The sequence below is a fragment of the Prinia subflava genome, chromosome Z (assembly GCF_021018805.1).
Source record: "Prinia subflava isolate CZ2003 ecotype Zambia chromosome Z, Cam_Psub_1.2, whole genome shotgun sequence".
Lineage (NCBI taxonomy): Eukaryota > Metazoa > Chordata > Aves > Passeriformes > Cisticolidae > Prinia > Prinia subflava.
Genome location: NC_086283.1, coordinates 74442148 through 74463072, shown reverse-complemented (window position 1 = coordinate 74463072; position 20925 = coordinate 74442148). Strand labels below are relative to the sequence as shown.

Sequence of the window (20925 nt, the reverse complement as noted above, 5' to 3'; positions counted from 1 at the left end):
AGCAAACTGCTGCAGGTGGCCATGTTCTGAACAGGGCTAAGATGAGGTGCACTCCAGAGGTGTGGCCCTTTGGTTCTGTGAATCTGTGAGTTCTTCTGCACACAGTATATTAATTGCCCTCATCTGTGTTGCCTATTTTATCGATAGTACGTCTGATGACAAGAAAAGGTACTCTTCAGGATTATTCTCATCTGTTCCTGTTACTTACTAAGCTGCAATGACCTTTTGGCTATATTCTAATATATGATTCAAAAACCTGTGCATGAAATATTTTTGCTTTCAGATTTTAAGAAAAGGAAATGCAGAGGCAATTAACAACAACTTAACAACAAATAATAAAAAGTTCAAACATGCATTCCTAGTCTTTGGCACAATTAAACGTACTTCAAACTAACCCATGCAACTTATCCACACTACCTAATAATGTCTGTTTTAAAGAAGGGCAAGGCTTTTCCCCATAAAATTATTCTTTTGGAAACTGCAGTCGTAATTTCTCTGTGATTGTAATTAAAATGTATAAGTAGTATTGTAAATCACAAGCTTAGTGGTCCAAGTCTGTTCACAAAGGTTTCTATGGACAAAGGGAATTAAGCATAGTTGACCTTTATTTGAGTTACTGTTCTCTGCACTTCAAAAGACACAGTCATTTCTTGCTTGTCCTCTTTGTACCGCACATCCTTTAAGAAAATCCTCTTTAATATTTTTTGCACATATGTTCATAACTAAACTGATGCCCTCTACCTTAATTTTCTTTTCTCACTATCATACTTGCTGCACTTATACCCCAATATATTCTAGAAATATACTTGTAAAATTTTCTGTATCCACAAAAATTACTTGTTTGCCTGTATACTGTTTGCCTAATATATTTTTCCCATCTAACTCTTGTAGCCACATAAAATCCATTCAATTCAGAAATTAAACTTCACTGTTTTCTCAGAGCAATATGTTAAATATCCCAACTGTGTTGGCATTGCTCTTCTACAGTCAGCAAATCTATCAAAATCTAGCAGTAAGCTTGCATTCAGGTTACATACTCTTGGAAAAAATATACAATTATATACTACATTTTTACAGAAATAAAAGCTCATAGAGGACCACAGACTGCTAAAACTGCAGTCATGATTTCTCAGAGGTAATTTGCCAAACCAGTAAATAGTAAATTAGAGTAAATAGCTGAAAATAGAAAAATAAATAAATACATATGGACAGTTGCCTGAACAGTTCTAGTACAAGTAGTAAATAACAGATGGAAAACATGTACCCCCTTCTCAGTGAATGACAATCTCTTCACACTACTGATGAGCAAATTTTACTTGCTCATATGTAGAATATTCCCTTTTTTTTTGGTAATAGTTTTGAAGATTGTTATTTTGGTTCCATAAATGTAATAAGTAACTTTAGAAGCAGTTGCACATCTGCTTAATATACTATTGTTTGGATTTCTTTTGTAGTATGGTGGAAGATTTTTTTTAATACTTCAAAGTACTCAGAAGAAAGGAGTATTTCACTTTATCACATCTCTGATGACCAGTTTTTGAAGTTATGGACAGAAACAGAGCTGCTAACTATTCTGACTGAGACACTGTGCACTGCCAGAAATGTTCAGAAGACATAGTATCTGCAAGCAACAGGCTGTGTGTTATGCTGCTGTATGATTAGAGTCCTAAAACCATTCTATAAATGTGTATCTACTTGGAATCCAAAGGTGAAGTTAACTCTGGAATAGTTATTTACTGCTGAACAGAAATTTTTTTCCAAAAGCTGAAGAGAGTTCTCTTCATGAAACTTCAGAGATATTTGACTGGAGACACTACAGGTGGGACGAGCATACAAGCTTGGTTTAAATATTTATATTCAGGTAATAGCAAATCCACCTCCCCAGAAATTGACAGTATTTTTGTAATAGTCCTCAAATATACTTTATCAATATATTTCAGAAATGTATTAGGAATGAAATATAAACATTAAAAAAACCCTTTTTTAGTTTTATTCTTTGGTTTTGATTTTGACCCATGTTAACTCATTTACACTGTAAAAGGCTGCTACATATAAATTATGGCACCACACACAGTTTTCACCGAGTATGTTGTGAGGCATAGGGAAGTCCTTCGTGTAATAGTGAAAACTAAATCTATGTCATAGACAGTGAAAGAAGAATGAGTGAAAATTTGATCTTTTTGAAAGACTTGTAGAAAACAGTTATTTGATGTCTCTTTCATCTCCCAGATCAGAGCTTCAAATTTATGTAGATACATTGCCAAATTGAGGCCAACTGTCAAAAGTTAAAATTCAAATTACTTGAGTGGAGATGAAAATCACATTTAACAACAAGCTCAATGAAAACCCTAATGTATTACTATTATATATCTATAAACAAGACATAAAAAGTCAAATGTGCAAATTCCACACGTATTTATGTGCAAGCACATATTTACTTTCTTCACATACAAATGTATCTTGGCATACAAATGTATGCAAAGTGGAAAAAACATTTAAATGCAATAGTGTTAATGTAGTGTCATCAGCAGAAAAATGTACTCACATACCTGTAATTATTGGAAACTTTCAGTCAAAAATTTCTGCAGCATCTGGAAGCCATTAATAAATTTCAAAGTATCCCAAAGCAATGACAGTTAATAATGTAGCACAAAAAATTCAGTGTGGAACAGTCTTACAAAGTGACCGATACAGAGGGGAAATTATATACCTTGCAAGGAAACTTAAAGGCAGACCTACCTTTTATAAAGAAGTATAGCAATAACAATACAGATGATAAACACCACTGCAAGAACTGGTCCAACAACCCAAATCAAGCCTTCTTCCTCATCTGTAATTGGTTGGGGGTCAAGATCCATTGACACAACAGGATCTGAATATGGGCTTGTTGCATACATGGTCTGTATAAATAAAAATAATTCTTAGTTAATCATGAAGCAATGCATTAAAATGTTAACTGTCCCACATCTAAAATAAATGTATAGAACGTAATGATGCAATGAACACAGGAAACTGCAAATGCTAGTACTCTTGAAGGCAATATACAAACCTGCAAATTGAATGGTGTGTTGTTATTATCATCTTTATTTTGTGTTCCACATATTAGCAATGATCTGCAGACAAATCATGTAACACAGTCCTTGCAGAACACTTTGCAACTTAAGCGGAGAATGAGAAAATAAATAGGACATTGAGAAATACAGCCCACCAGTTAACAATTTTTGGGTTTTGTTTTAGTTTCATACTGGCTTAACACTTTTTTCCTGCACGATATGAAAGGGTACTTTTGACATACCAAGACTGCTATAGATAAAAATAAAGGGGACTGAATGTAAGAGGTTCCTTGAAAAGGGTCTTACAACAATAGTATTGTGCATTTTGCCCAGTCAAAAACTGTCTGACAGAATATACCTACACAAGTAGGAGACAAATTTAAGACTGAAAAATGGGAGAATTCATTGTAGAATATGAAGGGAAGCTAAATGCTCAGTCTTTCATATGGGTGAAACTAAAATTATGAACCAACAGAGGTTGTTGAAAATCTTTGCTTTACTAGATGGTGCAAAGCCAGCTGGCCTAGGATAAAACCTGTGATTAGAGAATTTTTTTTTTTATTCTTGTCTGACCAGAAATGTTTGATGTGTGCTGGAGTTCAGAGTTAAAATTACAGACTGAAGAGGCTGAAGAGCCAGCCTGCTAAAACTGGACCATTTTAAGAACTCTGAGTTATAGTAAAGTAAGAGGTGGAAAATTGTTTGTACATATTTCTTGTCTGTGCTAGTGTGTCTTCATCAGCGCTAGACTAGGATTTGAACTAAGCTCTTGCAAAGGACTTGAAAACATGATTCAGCAGTAGATCAGAAATGTCAGCTAAAACAGAATAAGGTAACTAGGAAAAGAGATTAGCTTCCATTTATGTTTGCACTATATTCTCAAAGATGCCCTAAGCCAGGGCAAGTGTCATCAAAGGAGACATGTTTTTTTACACTTCATTTCGCCTTGTTTTGGGCTCTGGGCCATGACAGTGTCTGGGTTTGAGACAGGATTAGGATTGTCAAAGCTAAAGCACTTAATGAGTGATTGTCTTAATGATCCCTGTCTAGAAACGGGGGAGTCTTCATGTTCCATTCCTGAACCACCTAAGTAGACTGGGGTTTTTTTGTCCCAGGTTTAGAACTCTCGAGAAATAAAAAAATGTTCATTGCTACAAGATGAAACTCTTTGTGTTCCACCTCTTGGAGTGTGTAGCAAAAATGCCTGGAAAAAGATATAGAGGTCTATTGAGAGCAACAACATAAACACTTACTGTCTTTTCTTCAATAAATAGGATTTTATTTTTAATTTCAAACCATCCTGTGTTAGTAACTAATTTAAACTCATTTACAATTTTACAAGTTTATCCTATTTTTTCCTTCCTCCTGATGTCATCCTTAACACATTTATAGTATTAATCATAGCTCTGCAGCTCCCATTTTACTAAGTTAAACAAATTCAGACCTTTCCATGACCTCTTTTAATTCAAATTCTCTATTCTACCAATCAAGAGAGAAATTTTGTACTGTCTGAATAAGAAGCCTTATGTAAAATGTAACAGCTGAATATCATGAAAAACATCCCTTGTAAATTGCAACTCACGTATCAGTAGAACCTGTAGTCTTAGAGCCAAATCAGCTATATATCCTGAGAGCTGATACACTGGAGCATTGAAAGATTCAGCATTGATAGCTGAATCTCATGCACCCTTCAGAAATTCTTCACAGTCTGTGACTACCTCATGCTACTCAATCACATAAATATGGCTTGCTGAACCACATCTTATCCATAGCTTAAGTTCAGTAATGCCTTTTGAAGTCTTTCATGAGTAGGACGCTATAGACATTTTGCCCTATGTGTCAGTTTACAAGCCTATTTCTTCCTGCTTTTTCATCCTAACTTCTAACAAAGCAGTACATGTAGGTAATTTATATCTTAATTAATATAAAAAATTAAAGAAGCTGCACTTCGTATTGAGAGGATCCATTTTAGTACATGTAATTTATAACATACAGATTTATGGCCACTTAACTTTATAGTCAAAAGCTGTCTACCTTCTCCAATCTGAACCTTTCTGATGCAACACCTTTGGAATTATCTGTCTAGGCAGCCCGTGTCAAAAAGTGAAAAGAGAACTTTTGATTTATGTTAGAGCTTCCAGGAGAGACTTATTTTATTTTCAAATGAAGCTATGTATCCAGAAGTATTCAAAGTGGAAGGACTACCTCCTCAGTGTGTTTAAGTAGGCATATTCCACTGACCAAGAAATCAATTGCAGTCTCATACACTGCAAGTATTTGACTAGAATTCAGAGCATTGTTGTTGGAGTTTCAAGTGATTGAACCTGCAAATGTACCTGTCAGGTTTAGAATTAGAAATGTACCATATAACACACTGTATGTTAAGATGCTAATGTGTACTGCACCTTTCAGAAGTCTTACATGGTTTTTATTTTTTTATTTTTTAATACATTATACTCATTAGGTTAATTCACGCATAAAAGGATGTAACTACAAAATGAATTATATAAAGAGGAATGTCAACTCATTAATTAGTTCACCTCAGGAATTTTCCCTATTATGGAATTATTTTCTAACTTCCCAACAATTTACTGATGAAGTTGTTATGGAATGACTGTAACTAGAGAGGGTAGCTGTGCATGTCTCTAGTTCAATGGTTCTTCCCAAGAACATTGTATATCCTGTACCATTATTCAATGGTAGCATCAAAAGACAGCAATTCTTTTAATTACATAGGGAAAGATGCTGCTGTAAAGTTCATATCTCAGAAGCTGTGTCCCTAGTCAAAAATAATACACAATGTAATTTTCAAAGGATCATGATAACTAATACAACTCAGGTTTCAGTTATACACTGAAGTAATACACAAAGGTGCAAACAGAATAGAAGAGCTCAAGGAGTTAATGGACATTGAGTTAGGAAACACTCACTTTAAAGATTCTCTGACATATAACATTCAAAAAAAATCTTTAGGAAAGTGGAATAAGGATCGAAAAAATGTTTTCATGATTGTGTAAGGTAATTTTAAGATTGAAAAACATTAACTAACTTACAGATTCTGAGTGCTCCATTACAGCCAACACAAAGAAGACGTATTCTTGACCACTCTGCAGTTGTTTATTCTCAAATCCACCATAATGCTTCTTATCCCCCAATGTGAATTCCGTAGGAAGAACTTCAAAGTGAGCTGCAATATATGGCTTTAATTCAACTTCCCTCCCAAGACGAATGCTTCTGCGTTTCCTAGCTATCTCCTTAAGCAGCTTTAGAATGAAGGGAGGGAAAAGCAAGGGGGGGAGAGAGAGAGAGAAAGCATGAACAGAAAGATAACTGTAAACAATTTTAACGTAACTTATTGACAGTGTAATGAGAAAATTTAATGCATGACCAACAACTACAAAAAACAATTTATCCACATTTCATGGGATATATCAGTATCACTAAATGAATTCTTGCAAAATCTTCCAATTTCTTGTCGTTCTTGTTAAGATAAGATACTAAGAGGCAATTGCAGTGCCCGGACTACAAACACAAAACAATTTTTAGATACTGTTGTGTCTAGGAGGAGGTGGGGAAAGGCTAACAATATACTTTCTCTGAGGACGCAAAAATACGCATAACATATTACATCTTATCTAATCTATCTATCTATCTATCTATCTCTCTACTAAGTCAGTCATAGAGTAGAATAATAAAATCAATTATGTTGGAAATGACCTTTAAGACAGATTCCAGCCATTAATCTAACACTGCCATGTCCACAATTAAACCATGTCCCTAATCGCCAAAACTACACATCTTTTTAAATTCCACCAGGAATGGTGACTGAATTGCTTCTTCTGATAAACAAAGCTAAAATTTACATCAATACATTTGTGACAAGTTTAGATGCTAGGCTCAAACTTGGAAAACATATACTAACTAATAAGGGAACTTAAGCTCAGCTAGTATAACCTATTGATGAATTACTTATTAAACCAGACAAATGTTTCTTCAATACCTTTTTCTGCTTTAGATATACTGGCATCCCACAAAAATTAGTCTGATTTGATTACAAGGAGTCTGAACTTTTCCTATGTGATAAATGATGACTTCTAAGGCCTCCTTCTGGTTCCCCTTGTTTTTTGCTTAAGAAACTTTTACAATGTCCTGTAGGCTTATCGTTAAATTTTTCTAAGATCACATAGTTGTTTAGCCTTTTCAGCACACTAACAGTGCTAATACAGTAGATAAGCAAAAAATTCATTCCTAGGAGGAAGAGACAAATCTCTGGAGTAAGAAGAGATTAAAAAAAAAAAAGATACTAAAATCTGATCTTAACTATATATATTAATTTCAAAATACATGTTTGTCATGGAAGCTCTCCACAGAATCACAGAATCACCGAATATGCTGAGTTAGAAAAGACCCCCTAGGATCACTGAGTCCAAATCCTGGCTCTGCACAGGACAGTCCCAAGAGTCATTCCATGTGCCTGAGAGCACTGAACTCTGTCATGCTGGTGCTGTGACCACTTCCTCGGGGAGCCTGTTCCACTGCCCAGCCACCCTCTGGGTGAAGAATCTTTTTCTAATATCCAGCCTAAACCTCTCTTGACACAACTCCAGACCATTCCCTCTGGTCCTGTCACCATCACCACAGAGTGAAAAGATCAGTGTCTGCCCCTCTACCTCCCCTCGTGAGGGTGTTGTAGACTACAATGAGGTCTCTCCTCAGTCTCCTCCAGGCTGAACAAACCAAGTTACCTCAGCCACTACACATATGGCTTCCCCTCAAGGCTCTTCACCATCTTCAATGCCCTCTTGATTTAGGCCACAGCTTAGTGAGCACATGTTTTTGCCTCCCCCTCATGAGATCTTGTATTTTGCAATTACATAATTAACAATTCTAATGCATGCAAAGCAATCTAATATTCACTCTGCTACTCAGAAAGAAGCTTTTAAAACTGAATACTTTGATACCCCTTCTCACTGACTACATTTAAGGTAGAGATACTGATGAAAGCAAGCAGCATCACTTGAATCCAGGCTTCCTAAACATTGAGGGCATATGGATGTTATACCTTCAAAGATCTATGCAGTCAACAGCTTCCCAGCTGTAACGCTGAGTCTGTGTCCTGTTGCAGAGATTTTACATCCATTTACCTTTATCAATTTCAATGCCATGGCACAAAAGCTGGTACAGTGCAATGGATCCCCTGGGCAAAAAAAGAACTAGCCATAATTTGAGACTAGAGATCATTATTTATTACTCAAGGACACTATTCCAATAAGCAGTCCATATTTCTCTTTCATTCTTCCTAAACAGTTTAATGAGCAGCTAGAGTCAATTTGTGTAATATAAAAATGAGGGCAGCAAAACCCTGTAATATTGAAGAGATTTCTATTTAGTTACTTTATTGAAGGTGACTCTCACATCTGTTGGTAGCTTCAGATGCCCCGGGTAGAGTTACTAAATGCAGAACATGAGGCAGAGAATAATCCAAGTTTGTTCCAGGTTAGATCAGTCTTTATAGGAACTGCTGAGGGAAGCACTCTGAAAAGTTTGTCTCTACATGATGGTACATTTTATAACAATGGCTAAGCAGAAGGCTGAGCACTGGCTATCTGGAAGTCTGCCAAAACATGAAGCTAAGTATTGGGGTAATAACAGTGCATGTTAGCCTAAAGTCAGGAGCTGCAAACAGGACAGCACTAGCAGAGGTATACAGCTCCTGCCACCCCTGGAGGTAACTGGTACTTCCATGTCCCATTTCCACTGGAATTAAAGTTGTGTGTCTGCCTCAACTAAATTCTTTATCCTATGTTTCCAGATTACAGTGTATTTCCAATTTAGATTTTAAATAACTCATACTAAAATGTCAAAGTACTGTAGGAGTATTGCAATCAAAATTAAGATTGAGAGGCAAAGAGAAATGTTTGATCTTGATTATTTCTCACATTTGAAATAGTAACAAAAAATGCATATATTGGAAGAAAATGTAATGCTGAAGTACAGTATTAGAGTGATCAGAAACTGAATTTTGGCTATGAATGCTAGAAGTTACTTAGCCTGAATCAAATAAAATAAGTTCCACATTTCAAAGGTGGTTATTCATCACCTAAGGTCAGTTAACCTAGGTGTATTTGTGTATAGATAAAAACTTTGTCTGTAAGATTGATTACACATGACTGAGTAGACCTCAGGTGAACCTCCAGCCTCATTCATGTTTCATATGTAAATGGGGTTGTTGCCAAATATCATTATTTGCTCATCTAGCTCCTATTGTACTCTATACATGGATTTCAATAAAATTACTGAATTCATTTAAGACTTACCATGACAATCTTTATTTAGGTTTTACTGCTTACAGATCTAAAGTAATCGTACTAGGTAACACTTACTGCAAATCATATTTTTTTTTTCTGTTTCAATTATTTGCATTATGTTTCTATTTAAAGTCACTAGACCACATGATACTTAAAAAAATAAAATTCTGAGTTAGTAAAAAAGGACTCTATCTCTAATATTTCATTTTCAGACACCAAACGTCCAGCCCATTATCTGTTCTTTTAAAACTAGGTATCTATCTTAGTTTCCTTCAGAGCTGAGGGTCAAGGAACAGGTCAAGACGGAGGGTCAAGGAGATTAGGTAACTACAATAAGGGTGAACAGTCTTTTTGGACTGCTCAGTTATAATATGGAGTTATACTCCAGAGCAGTGTTATTAGCATATACTTTCCTTCTGACAATCTAAGCAAAATATTTGGACCATAGCTCTTTGAAATGTGTATTGCCCAACCATTTCTGATACCAGACACATATCCGAGATCATGCTGGAAGTATAAATATGCATAAGTAACCACACTTGACCATCAGGAACCATTTGCTCAGACAGTAGTGGGTTTTGGGGGGTGGTGTCGGGGGGTTTTTTTGGGTTTTTTTTTGGTTGGTGTTTTTTTTTTTGTTTTGTTGTGTTTGGGGTTTTGTTGTTGTTGGATTCTTTGGGGGGTTATTGTTGCTGTGTTTTTCCAAATGTATTTCTTGTGGCACTCTGTTCAAAAGCTTGTTAGGAATAGCACACTAAATAAAATGTATACTTTACAAAGCTGGAAGCAAACCAGTCTTTCAGTAGTAGAAACTGAATGCGTTAGAATGATATGCAGTTGCTGCCTGCTTTTAATGTTTGTCCCTACTCGGATCTTGCTGTATGTATTGGTGGCAATTGTAAAAGACATATCAAGAGGTTAGTTCTTTATCAGAAAAAATTTTCGTTTTCCAGTCAATACATGTCTTATTTCTTCCATCATTAATTCTACAATGTGGTCCCAATTATATCAATAGAAGTGGGAAACAACCCATCCTGACACAAATACTTCTGAATTAATACATGTTCTTTCTCCATCTGTTATACAGACTAAGGCACCACAACTTGAAGGATGATTAAAATGACCCTTTGTTATGAGAATCAGCAGGAACCATAGAATTTAATTGCCAGAAAGTTCAATGTCATCTGGCACCTATCCTTTAATCTAATAATGCTGCTGAATGTGACTACAGTCTTTGGATGTTAAAAGTAGGTGGTAATACTCAATCAGTTTCCATTACTGTATGGATGTGGCTGTCAGAGTTTTACTGTTTAACTGTATTTGATGTCACCTATGACTATGATCATAAGCTGATGGCATTTAAAATCCAAGTTCTTTTAAAGGGAAGAAGTTAATAGATCAAAGCAAGCCATTGCTGCAATTGAATGAAGTGAGATGATCACATAAAGGAAACTGGTCAAGAAGAACGGGTTGAATCAGTTAGTCATCATGCCTTCCTCTGAACAGTTGTTTTTAATATTCTGATTAAGGATTTGGCCATTGTTGTGAGAAGGACTGAAAGAATTCCATTTGTATTTTGAACCCTTTCTAGAACAGTGTTAGTTTGATAAAGATCTTTATTTACTCTATATTTTGGTGCAAAATTTGAAATTCATATTCTTTTTGTCAATGGCAGGAGAGAAAAGAACCTTTATGCTTGCTTGCAGGTGATCAACACTTCCCAGATATTGTGTTATGAGGAAGCATATAGTGAAGTTATCTCTGTAACATAAAACTCTGGAATTCACAAAAAGAGAAAAGAAAAATAAATGGCATACAAGTTACTCCTTGTATCCGGAGTAAAAGAATCCCTCATTCTGGTCTTTGAATTCCAGAGATATTACACGTACAAAGTACTATAGCATCTGAATGTCATCTAAAATCTTGGCCAGATATGACGAGACCAATAATACCACCCCTTGTCTTTTATAAAAGTCTCTCATATGGGGCCCTTGAAAGAGCTTTGAAACCATAAAAATTAGCATTCCTACAAATTTACAGACTGAAAGAAGAAAGACAAGCTTGCATGAGCTATGCCGTCCTTCAGTAAAACAGAAAATGGGGATGAATATTATACTTCTTGGAACTATTAAACGTACTGAACTGATTTCTAGCATTGCTGGGCTTATTTCTAAAATGAAAGTCATTCCGCTCCTTGGATTAATGTAATTTATAATTTCAAATTATGACACTATGTTGCTCTTTCCTTCCTTGTTCATGCATTTATTTCTGATCACAAACTGTTGGTGGAATGGAGGCTATGTCTCACCAGAACTATTACAGTATATGACAATCAGGTAAAAACACCACCAGAAGGTCAAATGTTAAACTGCAGTGCAAATTGCAATTTAGCATTTGTTACAGACTTTAAGTAAACACCCTGTAATGAACCAGACCTTTATTACAGTTCATACTGTTGGTGATTAAGCTTCTGCTAACAACTCATTTCACCTCCTGCATTTTTGCATCACTCTTTACAATAGAAAAAGAATAAAATATTAGTGTCAACAAATATCAGACACTTTGTGTTCTTTATTGCAATTTAATGTCCTTACTGTCTTCTCACTTAAATAATTTGAATTTTTGTTTTAGTCTCCACAGGCTAATGCAAATATAAATATAAAGTATCCTGACAACCAAAACTTTTAAACCTGCTGAGTTAATTACCTAAAACTAGCAAGAATGCTTCTTTAATAAAGAAGAAAAAGAACTGAAACCATATACAGTACCTCATCTAGTTCCATTTCATCTGGACTCTCCCATGGTTTGATAAATTTTCCACGAGACCTCTTCAAAGGCACAATAACTATGTAATAGCCTCTGAAAATGAAAACGTTGGACAAAAGTGAGGTTGAATGAAAAGGAATAGATAAATGAATGGAGTAGGTCTGTTTAAAGGAATCTAAGAGGAAAGTGGTATGTTGAGAATAAACTTCTGCACATTAATATGTCACTGCAGCCTTTGAAACACAGCTGTAAACGTTCACACTCTTGAAATAACGTAAATTGTAAAGCATTTGACAAACAAATGGCACCAATTACCTGCCCTTTTCTGTAAACATATAAATATTTATAAAAAACTTTAATTACCATGTACTAAAATGCCACCATGAAATGCAAGAGCCATAGGTTATTTGTACCCTGCCACATCATACTCAGAAAAAAAAAAAAAAGTCCTAAAATGAAATATATTACCATATATTTAAATCTCAATTACCAACCCATCTTCCTCCATTTTAATGTATAATCAGAATAGTCGGTTAACAAAATCTATTTTTTAATGCCAATATCACAATAAAGTGAAAAGAAAGCAAACATACACTGCACCCATACTCTCTTTCCTTTTGACAATCAAATGCCATTAGCTTTATCTACCTGAGTATTCTGTTCAGAGTCATAGGTAAGAGAGCTTGATATACACTCCTTTTATATCTAGGATTTGCAAATTACATATATCAGTTTTCCTCAGAAATATTTTCCTAAAAATATTTTCTTCCTTCCCACCCATGGAGACTAGTAAATTATATTTTCCTGTATGACAGAGATGTGGGACTTTCACTGCTTACTTCACAAAGCCTGGATATGTGTCAGGCAGATCCATAACTTCACATTAGTGTGAGGGAAGAAACAGCAGAATCACAACAGCAGGACAAGTAGAGTAGTGTAATATATGTCTTCTTGATAAACACACTTGTCAAAAAGTTAAGCACTCTCCATCTCAGGGGAGAGGGAAAGAAACTGATTTTCTTTGTTTCTAGTAATAAAAGCTTATTAAGGTGTTTCTGGCTCTCATTATGGAGGATAATTTTAGTGTCTCATGGGCCGTCTCCTCCTCCAGTCTGTGTTTTTTTCCAACCCATTCAACCTTCTGCAAAACTATTAATTTTACTCATGTAATGAAACTGAAAATCCTAAGTAATTAACAAAAAAGAGTCTATAGAAAAGGAGATGCCTTACAATTGGCTAAAAACCATCTCAGTCTAAGCCAACTATATAAACTATCTTTTTTACCATATCAGTGCAAGCCACTGATCCATTTTAATCATCTCTTCTTATTTAGAGCTCTTTCCCATAAAAGAAATGTAACAAAACTTTAGACTTTCAGCTCCTGTAGAAAGTAGATGTATTCATTAATACTTGTGTAAAGAAATTTCTGTGGAAATGCTAGGCTCCAACAGGAGTGCTGGAAAGAAGTGTTGCCCACAGATTTTTAACTAGTGTTCACTTGCTGTATTCCAGTATTTCAAAAAATATCTGTGGCATGGACTCTTATAGTGACAATATTATAAGTCACCTTTTAAAAAGAAGCAAAACTGTAAAGCTGGTTGAATCCAGATTTTAAACCTGCATTTGTCTATTAAAAATACTTTGAATAGCGAATCCTAGTGAACACTGACTTATCCATGTATACAGTAACGACCAAACCTTTCTTCAACAGATGCCTAAGAATCAAGACAAAAAGAAATGAGAACTTGCCCCTTTATGTCTTTCAAACATCAAAAAAACCTATTTATCCTTTCCTTATCTTTTTATTCATCTTTTTATTTTTTAAGCTAATGGAGAGTTAATTTATTTTTCTTTTCAATCAAGGAACATCCAGCATGTAAACGTAACTTTCCCACTCTTTTCCTTCATGAAAGTTTCCCTCTCATAACTTTGAAAATCTACTAAGACTTTCAGCACACACAGAATATTTTAAACTGAAAGTATAAGTAGATCAGTCATAAGAAGAAAAGTGAAAATGTTTACACCAATATGCAGTGTTGCAAATCGTGAAGGACAACAAAGTTCTGTGATTTTTAGTTAATTGTGCAAAATGTAGCATCTCCCATCTCCTGAAAAACATATTTTATAGTTTTCTTCATTATTTGCTTATTAGGGTTTTTTTTCCTTTTTTTTTTCCTTCTTTTTTTTCTTTTTTTTTCTTTTTTCTGGGGGGTGGGGAGGGAGCAAGGAGAGAAATAAATGGTTTATTTGGATATTGTTTTATCTACTGCATATTTGAGAGGCCAAAGTCTTCCACAAAATCTGTTTTTACTTAAGACTTTTTAAAGATGTAAGAGATTCAGAAACAGATGAACTGTCCTTTACACATAAAAATTGCTTTCAAAATAGCCCAAAATACTAAAAGAAATAAAAATTAAGAAATTGTTCCCCTGAGATGAGCAAAAGAGACACATTTCATTTATCATAAGGGGAGCTCTGCACCAATTTCTCTGCTGTATCACAATTGAACATTCACAAATACCACCATCTCAAATTACAAATATTACAAAGGCTTTTATAACTTGACCCTTAATCTTATTACCTATACTTCATTAGAGCAAACCATTATCTGTTTCACTTCAGTGTGATAGTGTAATTACTACTATTTAAAAATTCTCAGTACTTCATTGTAAGCTAGGGACAATCCTGAGCATATAAGGTACCAATAGAGGAGCAGCATGTCTAAAAATGTCAACATAACTAACACATGAAATTGTTCTTCTCATACAAAGACTAATGCAGAATAACCTTACATACGTTACATGCTAGCAAGTACCAGGACAGGTTTTCTGTTCAGTATGTAGTTGCTTTGGTATGCCTGCTCTAAGGGACAAGTAAATCTTTATTGTTGTGTTTTACTTTATCAAGTCTGATCAAATCTTCTTAGAAGATAGATGTACAAGTAGGAAATACATTATTTGACAAATTGGCAGTTGTACCCTGTAGATTTAATGTACCTTTTCTGATGTCATGTAGCCTCTTTAACTCTTTTACAGTATATAAAAAGGAGGGAATTGTCTTTTATTCCAGTCCTACCTTCCCCTATTGTTTGATCAGCTATCCTGCACATTTTTGTCTCTGTGAATGCCATGCCTCATAAATCTTTTTTGACTCATTCCATCTTTAGTCTTCCTTAGCTGAATTTGTTACTGACCGCATCTTATGATAATGACTACATTTTTCAGTTTTTCATCCTTTTAATGTTTCAAAGTCATTTATTTCTTGACCTTGCCTGCCTCAAAATCTTCAGTCAGTAATGAAAAAGGGGGCAGCTTTCTAGAAAGCAGTAAAAATCCACCAGGGAGGGGACAACTCAAATTCCCATCATTTAATGACTGGCTCATTTTCCTCCCCATTTCCTTTACATTACATATGGGAACCTTACAGATCAACAAGAATCACTATAAGAAAAGCAATAACACTTATTGATTGTATCATGCTTCATGTCTTCCTGGCACATCTTTTTTGTCTAACCTTTCTAATCCCTGCTGACCATGTACTCTCAGGTCTTTTCCTGTTTCTGTTTTTTAAATTTCCACCAGCTGTTCACTTCCAAAATCTAACCTCTAGAAAACTTGCAATTCTTTGAGCAAAATCTCTTGTTTCTTTCTGAGATCAGTGGAGAAGACAAGGTATTTTTATCCTGATAAAACCCATCAGAATTAATTAATCTGAATTAAGTGCAGTATACCAATTCTTTAAAACTCCATATAATTCTTGAGTGACTGAGTCTGAGTACTTCAAGGAGCTACAGCAAAGTAGTTGTGCATTGATGTGTTATCCATTCTTTTTGAGTTGATATATTGTTCAAAATATAACTGGTTTTCTTCATTTTGCAATCCATGATGAAACACAAAAGTACTCTGAGAAAAATCTGCAAAATGAAGGACAATCAGTCGCCATACAAGTCTTACATATGTGGCTATGTGACAAACTTTAGAGTTCTAGTTGGAACTGATAGAGTGATCATCTATTCCTATTACCTCACCACTTCAGGGCTGACGTAAAGTTTAAAAAAATTAAGGGCATCATCCAAATACCTCTTAAACACTGACATGCTTGGGACATTATCTGCCTGACTAGGAAGCCTTTTCCACTTTGAAAACATTCACAGGAAACAAATGCTTCCTAATACATCTGAACCTCCCCGATGCAGCTCTGAGGCACTGCCACATGTTCTATAAATGGATCTCAGGAAGAAGAGATCAGCAGTTCCCTCTTCACTTTCCCTCCTCAGGAAGCTGTAGAGTGCAAGGAGGTCAGCCCTTAGCCTTCTCCAAACCAGACAAGCTCAAAGCCCTTAGCAACTCCTTACAGGACATTTCCTTTCAGTCCTGCCATCAGCTTTGTTGCCCTCTGTTGGATGCACTCAAGGACCTTTACAACAGAATTTGACATTTGTTCCTAATTTTCATGTCACTTATGACTGCACAGTGTTCCAATCTATCTATATCCCTCTGTAAAGCCCTGTTTTCCCTGAGAGTGTCAACAACACCTCCCAGTTTGCTGTATCAAATATTGTACTATTGTACCATTGTACAGAGACTACAGTACTGCAGAGTATTGTAGTCTCTGTACTGTTATAAAGAATAAAACCACGGTCCACCATCAAGAGTTAGAATGATCATCTCTCTGGAGTTAAAAACAATGGTATGTCATTCATTCACTCACTTTATATTCTCATTTGAGGGTACTTCTGGAAGTTCCACAGTTATCATGCCATCTAAGTTGGTCTTTCCGATGAAGACTGGCTTTGTGCGAAGCACGTCTGGTGCAGTCTTTGCTGTTACTCTGTGCTGAAGACCCCCAGCACTATTCCCTCTGTTTGTCAGAACAAATGAATATGATGTTTCTGGCTTCAAGTTTGTGATCAGCTTTTGAGTAGCACGTCCATCAACCTCCATTTTCCCATCATCATAAAGGATCTAGGTTAACACACAAAGGTCGTTTTGGTTACTATGAGAAGGCAAATGATGCTGTCACAGTGAATCCAGGAATCAACCTAGCTATAGATTTAAATAATAAATAAATTTAAATTCATTTGAATTCACCACTGCAAGTAAACTTCTCACATTCAGGGAAAAAAGAAAGAAGTACTGTATTAATATAAAGCAATGCAAACATTTCTGAAATCCAATTTCACTTTTTCAAAGTAAGTAGCTTTTCTTGAACTTAAAATTTATAGCAAGGTATTCTTGTTAAAAGTATCTTGACTTTTTCATTCACACTGCTTATTTAGAAAGGTTTTTGTACCATTTAGTTCCTAAAATACTGTTCTTCACTTGCCACTGCCTGAGATGATTGAGATTGAAGCAGAAGAAATTCCAGGCAGACTTCATGCTACACTGAGTCTCTGTATCTGGATAAAGCTATAGCTTTAGCTAAAGCTATAGCTAGAAGAATAAAAGAATTGTAAATTAAAAGTGTGCTGCTGTACATTGAGAAGACAAAACCTAAAATGGTACTCAATTGCATTCGCTATGGAAAGGACTAGAAAAAAAGAAAGTTTTTATTTTCTTTCACTGTTTTCTTTAAAATACTGTAGCAGTGACTGAAAAATTAGCAATCTTAAAAACAACGATACCCCCTATACATGTTCATGGTAGATGTTCAGTAAGTTACTTAATCTGGTAAATATATTGTCCACTTTCTGTTATTTTTGCTTGTACAAATGGGAAGTAACTTACTTTGAAAGGCAAAGCTGAATTGTAGTTTTCTGGAATTTCCCAGGACAGCAAAACAGAAGTCTTCATTACTGCTTTAACATGAAAATTTTTTGCAAACACTGCTGGAAAAAAAGGAACAATGTATATAAACAACATCTTGGAGTTCAGACCTTGTGATATTTCCACTGCTACTTGGGAGTATTAGCTTTAAATTTAGATCAAAAATTAACAAGTATTCAATTCTCCTACCTGTTCATTCATATTTAAATATCTCATTTAAACTCATTCTTAATCTCATCTAGTGAAAACCCAATACACACGTTTTCCTTACCTGAACATATTGTGAAGAAGTTAGCCAGAACTTGCTTGGCAAGGGACAACTGAATTCTAAGGTATCCAAAACATATTAAGATTTATATACTTTACCTTTTGTGATTGATGAACCTATTTTTATGAATGGGGCCGGTCAGTTTTATTTACACCTTCAAAAACACCGATATCCAAAGACCGATACTCCTTTAAAGGTCAACGCCATAAGCAGACAAATCCTACCTTGATCCACGGGTAGTGTCCTGAACTGGACACTTGGACTATATGGACCAGGCCCTTTGCTTGTGTGGGCACGTACTTTTACATCATAAGTGGTATCTGGTTTTAAGCCAGAAAGAGTCATAGTGGTATCAGCAGGAACAACAGGGAGTTCAACTGGCTGGTAAGCAACATTGATATCTCTGTACAAGATGGTGTATTTGGTGATAATGCCATTTCTTTCTGCCAAGAGAGGCATCTGCCAAGTTAATTGAACTGATGTAGAAGTAGAGCTTTCTGAGTGGAGATTTTGGGGAAATCCACTGGGTACCTCTTCAGGAACAGAAATCTCTTTAACCATCTCCTCCCCAAAGCCCACTTTATTTCTAGCTGAGAGCCTGAAGACATAAGAAGCTCCTTTGTGAATGTCTGTGGCCGTGAAGTGGTCTTCCTTCTCTGAGAACTCCATGGTTGTTAATGTATCCATGTCTTTGCGACCAAACTTCAGGCGATAACCCAGCAGCGGGCCAAAAGTTTCCACAGGAGGATGCCACTGAATTAGAGCCGTGTTCATCTGTGTGTGGCTAATCACAAGCCGAGGTTTGCCTGGAACTGTAGCACAATGTTATTTAAAGAGGATAGATATAAACACAATTGCATGTACAATTCTTGAGGGTAGTTTTAGCGGGAATACAGATATATTTTCTCTTTCCTCACTCTTAGTTCCACATATTACTGTCCTAATGAAGAAATAGTGTCTGGCTCCTGCACTGTTTAGTCATACAGTATAAGGAACTGCAACAGTAGAGACGTTTACTGCTTTTTTGTCTTCTCCCCTTACCATCATTTCTAAATACAGAGCACATTCAGAGGCACAGGATCTAGGAACACAAATCAAGAAGTAAAACTTCCAATAAATGTCTTATGAATGGTCCTGTCTCACAAATCCTTGTTCGGAAAAAAAAAAAAGAAAAAAAAAAAAAAAAAAAAGAAGAAAAAGTACTGCCATAAGTTTTATAAGTTTTCATGTATTTAATCCAAGGCACATTTTCTGTAAATGGGAAAATAATTAATGAAGAAATAACAAGTTTCTAGATAAGATAAACATAACTTTAATCATTAACAGTTAAAATGTGGTAGAAGTCAGCACAACCTTGCCCTCAAATACCATTACTATACATGATAGAACCCTGTCATTCTAGTTTCCACACACAAATCACTTGTTTCAGTGTGCAGAGGTAGTGCAGCTTGGAATTTGATCTTTTCCAGCATGACTTATCACATATGATTCATTTTCCAGCATGGTTTTCGTCCACATGACATGTATTTCTTTTGAAAACAGCTTAATCGGTACTTCTCCTTAACCTATACACTACATAAAGCCACAATCTTAATTACGACCCATTAGTCCAACCTGGTCATTTGTCTTTTATAGAGGAGGAACTGAATTTAATCAGTCCAGAGAAGACTGAATCAGTCCTAATCAAACCAGAAATATCATTACGCAATTTTTATAGTACACATTTTTGGAATCTCAATATGAATTCTCATTTTCTGTTTAGTTGATCAGTTAATTTTAATTTATTCACATCCATTTGTATACATTTAATTTCTATTTTCCTTAATACTTCTATTTCAAAAAAAGTCTGTTTCTATTACAGTGGTTTATTTGATAATGAAACATATCCATAACTATTTAGAAATTTGGTGTTCATTCCGTACCAATGCCTGACAGGTCAAGAGGCCAGAATTAGAACTGCAATGACAACAAATCTTCAACAAAGACTAATTAGTTTCATCTGCATTCGAAGCCTTCACATGAGAATGTAACTGCTGCATTGTGAGCTCTGGTTCCTGTATTTAAACACTTCAATAGATTCTATTATTTATCTTCAGTTCTCAGGCACCCAGCAAATCACACTGTTACTGTCAGAAGGTCTAACTACTGTTCCATAAAGAATTAGGAATAAGGAGGAAGAATGGCATGCCTTGAAGAAAATTGTGCTTTTAGTAAGCTCTTTCCCTCTGCCTTAAGTCATGACATTACTTCTAATTTTGTAAGAATTATAGGTAGGTATTATATAAATTTTCTAAATATCCTTAAATTTAAATGTTGAGTTCACCTGGCAGCATTATTGTGGAATCTTGTGAGTGTTTTCCCTCACTTTCTGCTGTGTAAAGAATCTCTCTCTTGTTAGCTCTGACTGTTCCTTATTGATAACTGAAAGCCTTTATGGAACAAAGAGAAGGCTGTGAAGGCCTTTTGCAGGCCATATTTTTCTCTGCATTCTGACTATTACTGGCAACAGTGTAGCAAAAAAGAAGGCTAATCCTTCAGCTCCTAGAGGAGAGATTACTGGGAGATGTAACTAAATTATTTTTGTAATAAATTGCTTTTTTTTTTGTTCTCGTGGCAGACTTCATAATCAGAACTCCATTTTAACCTCTGTGGTAACTACAGAAACAGGAAGAAACTAATACTTGCTCTTGATCAGAACCAGGGAACAAATAAAGTTTACTTATACAATAAAATACCCTGTGACTAAAATAGTAAATAACAATGGT

The 20925-nt window shown here is 35.4% G+C and overlaps 1 protein-coding gene across 1 annotated transcript in view; it reads right to left on the bottom strand.

Moving 5' to 3' along the window:
* Nucleotides 1-20925, bottom strand: part of PTPRD (protein tyrosine phosphatase receptor type D) — a 369891-nt gene that overhangs the window by 92203 nt on the left and 256763 nt on the right. Inside the window, exons 14-19 of the mRNA XM_063422525.1 lie at nucleotides 18385-18972; nucleotides 17854-17951; nucleotides 16838-17091; nucleotides 12130-12220; nucleotides 6107-6316; nucleotides 2740-2900 (exon numbers count right to left, since the gene is read on the bottom strand). Of these exons, the coding sequence (XP_063278595.1) occupies nucleotides 2740-2900; nucleotides 6107-6316; nucleotides 12130-12220; nucleotides 16838-17091; nucleotides 17854-17951; nucleotides 18385-18972 (1402 nt within the window). The remainder of the gene's footprint in view (nucleotides 1-2739; nucleotides 2901-6106; nucleotides 6317-12129; nucleotides 12221-16837; nucleotides 17092-17853; nucleotides 17952-18384; nucleotides 18973-20925) is intronic.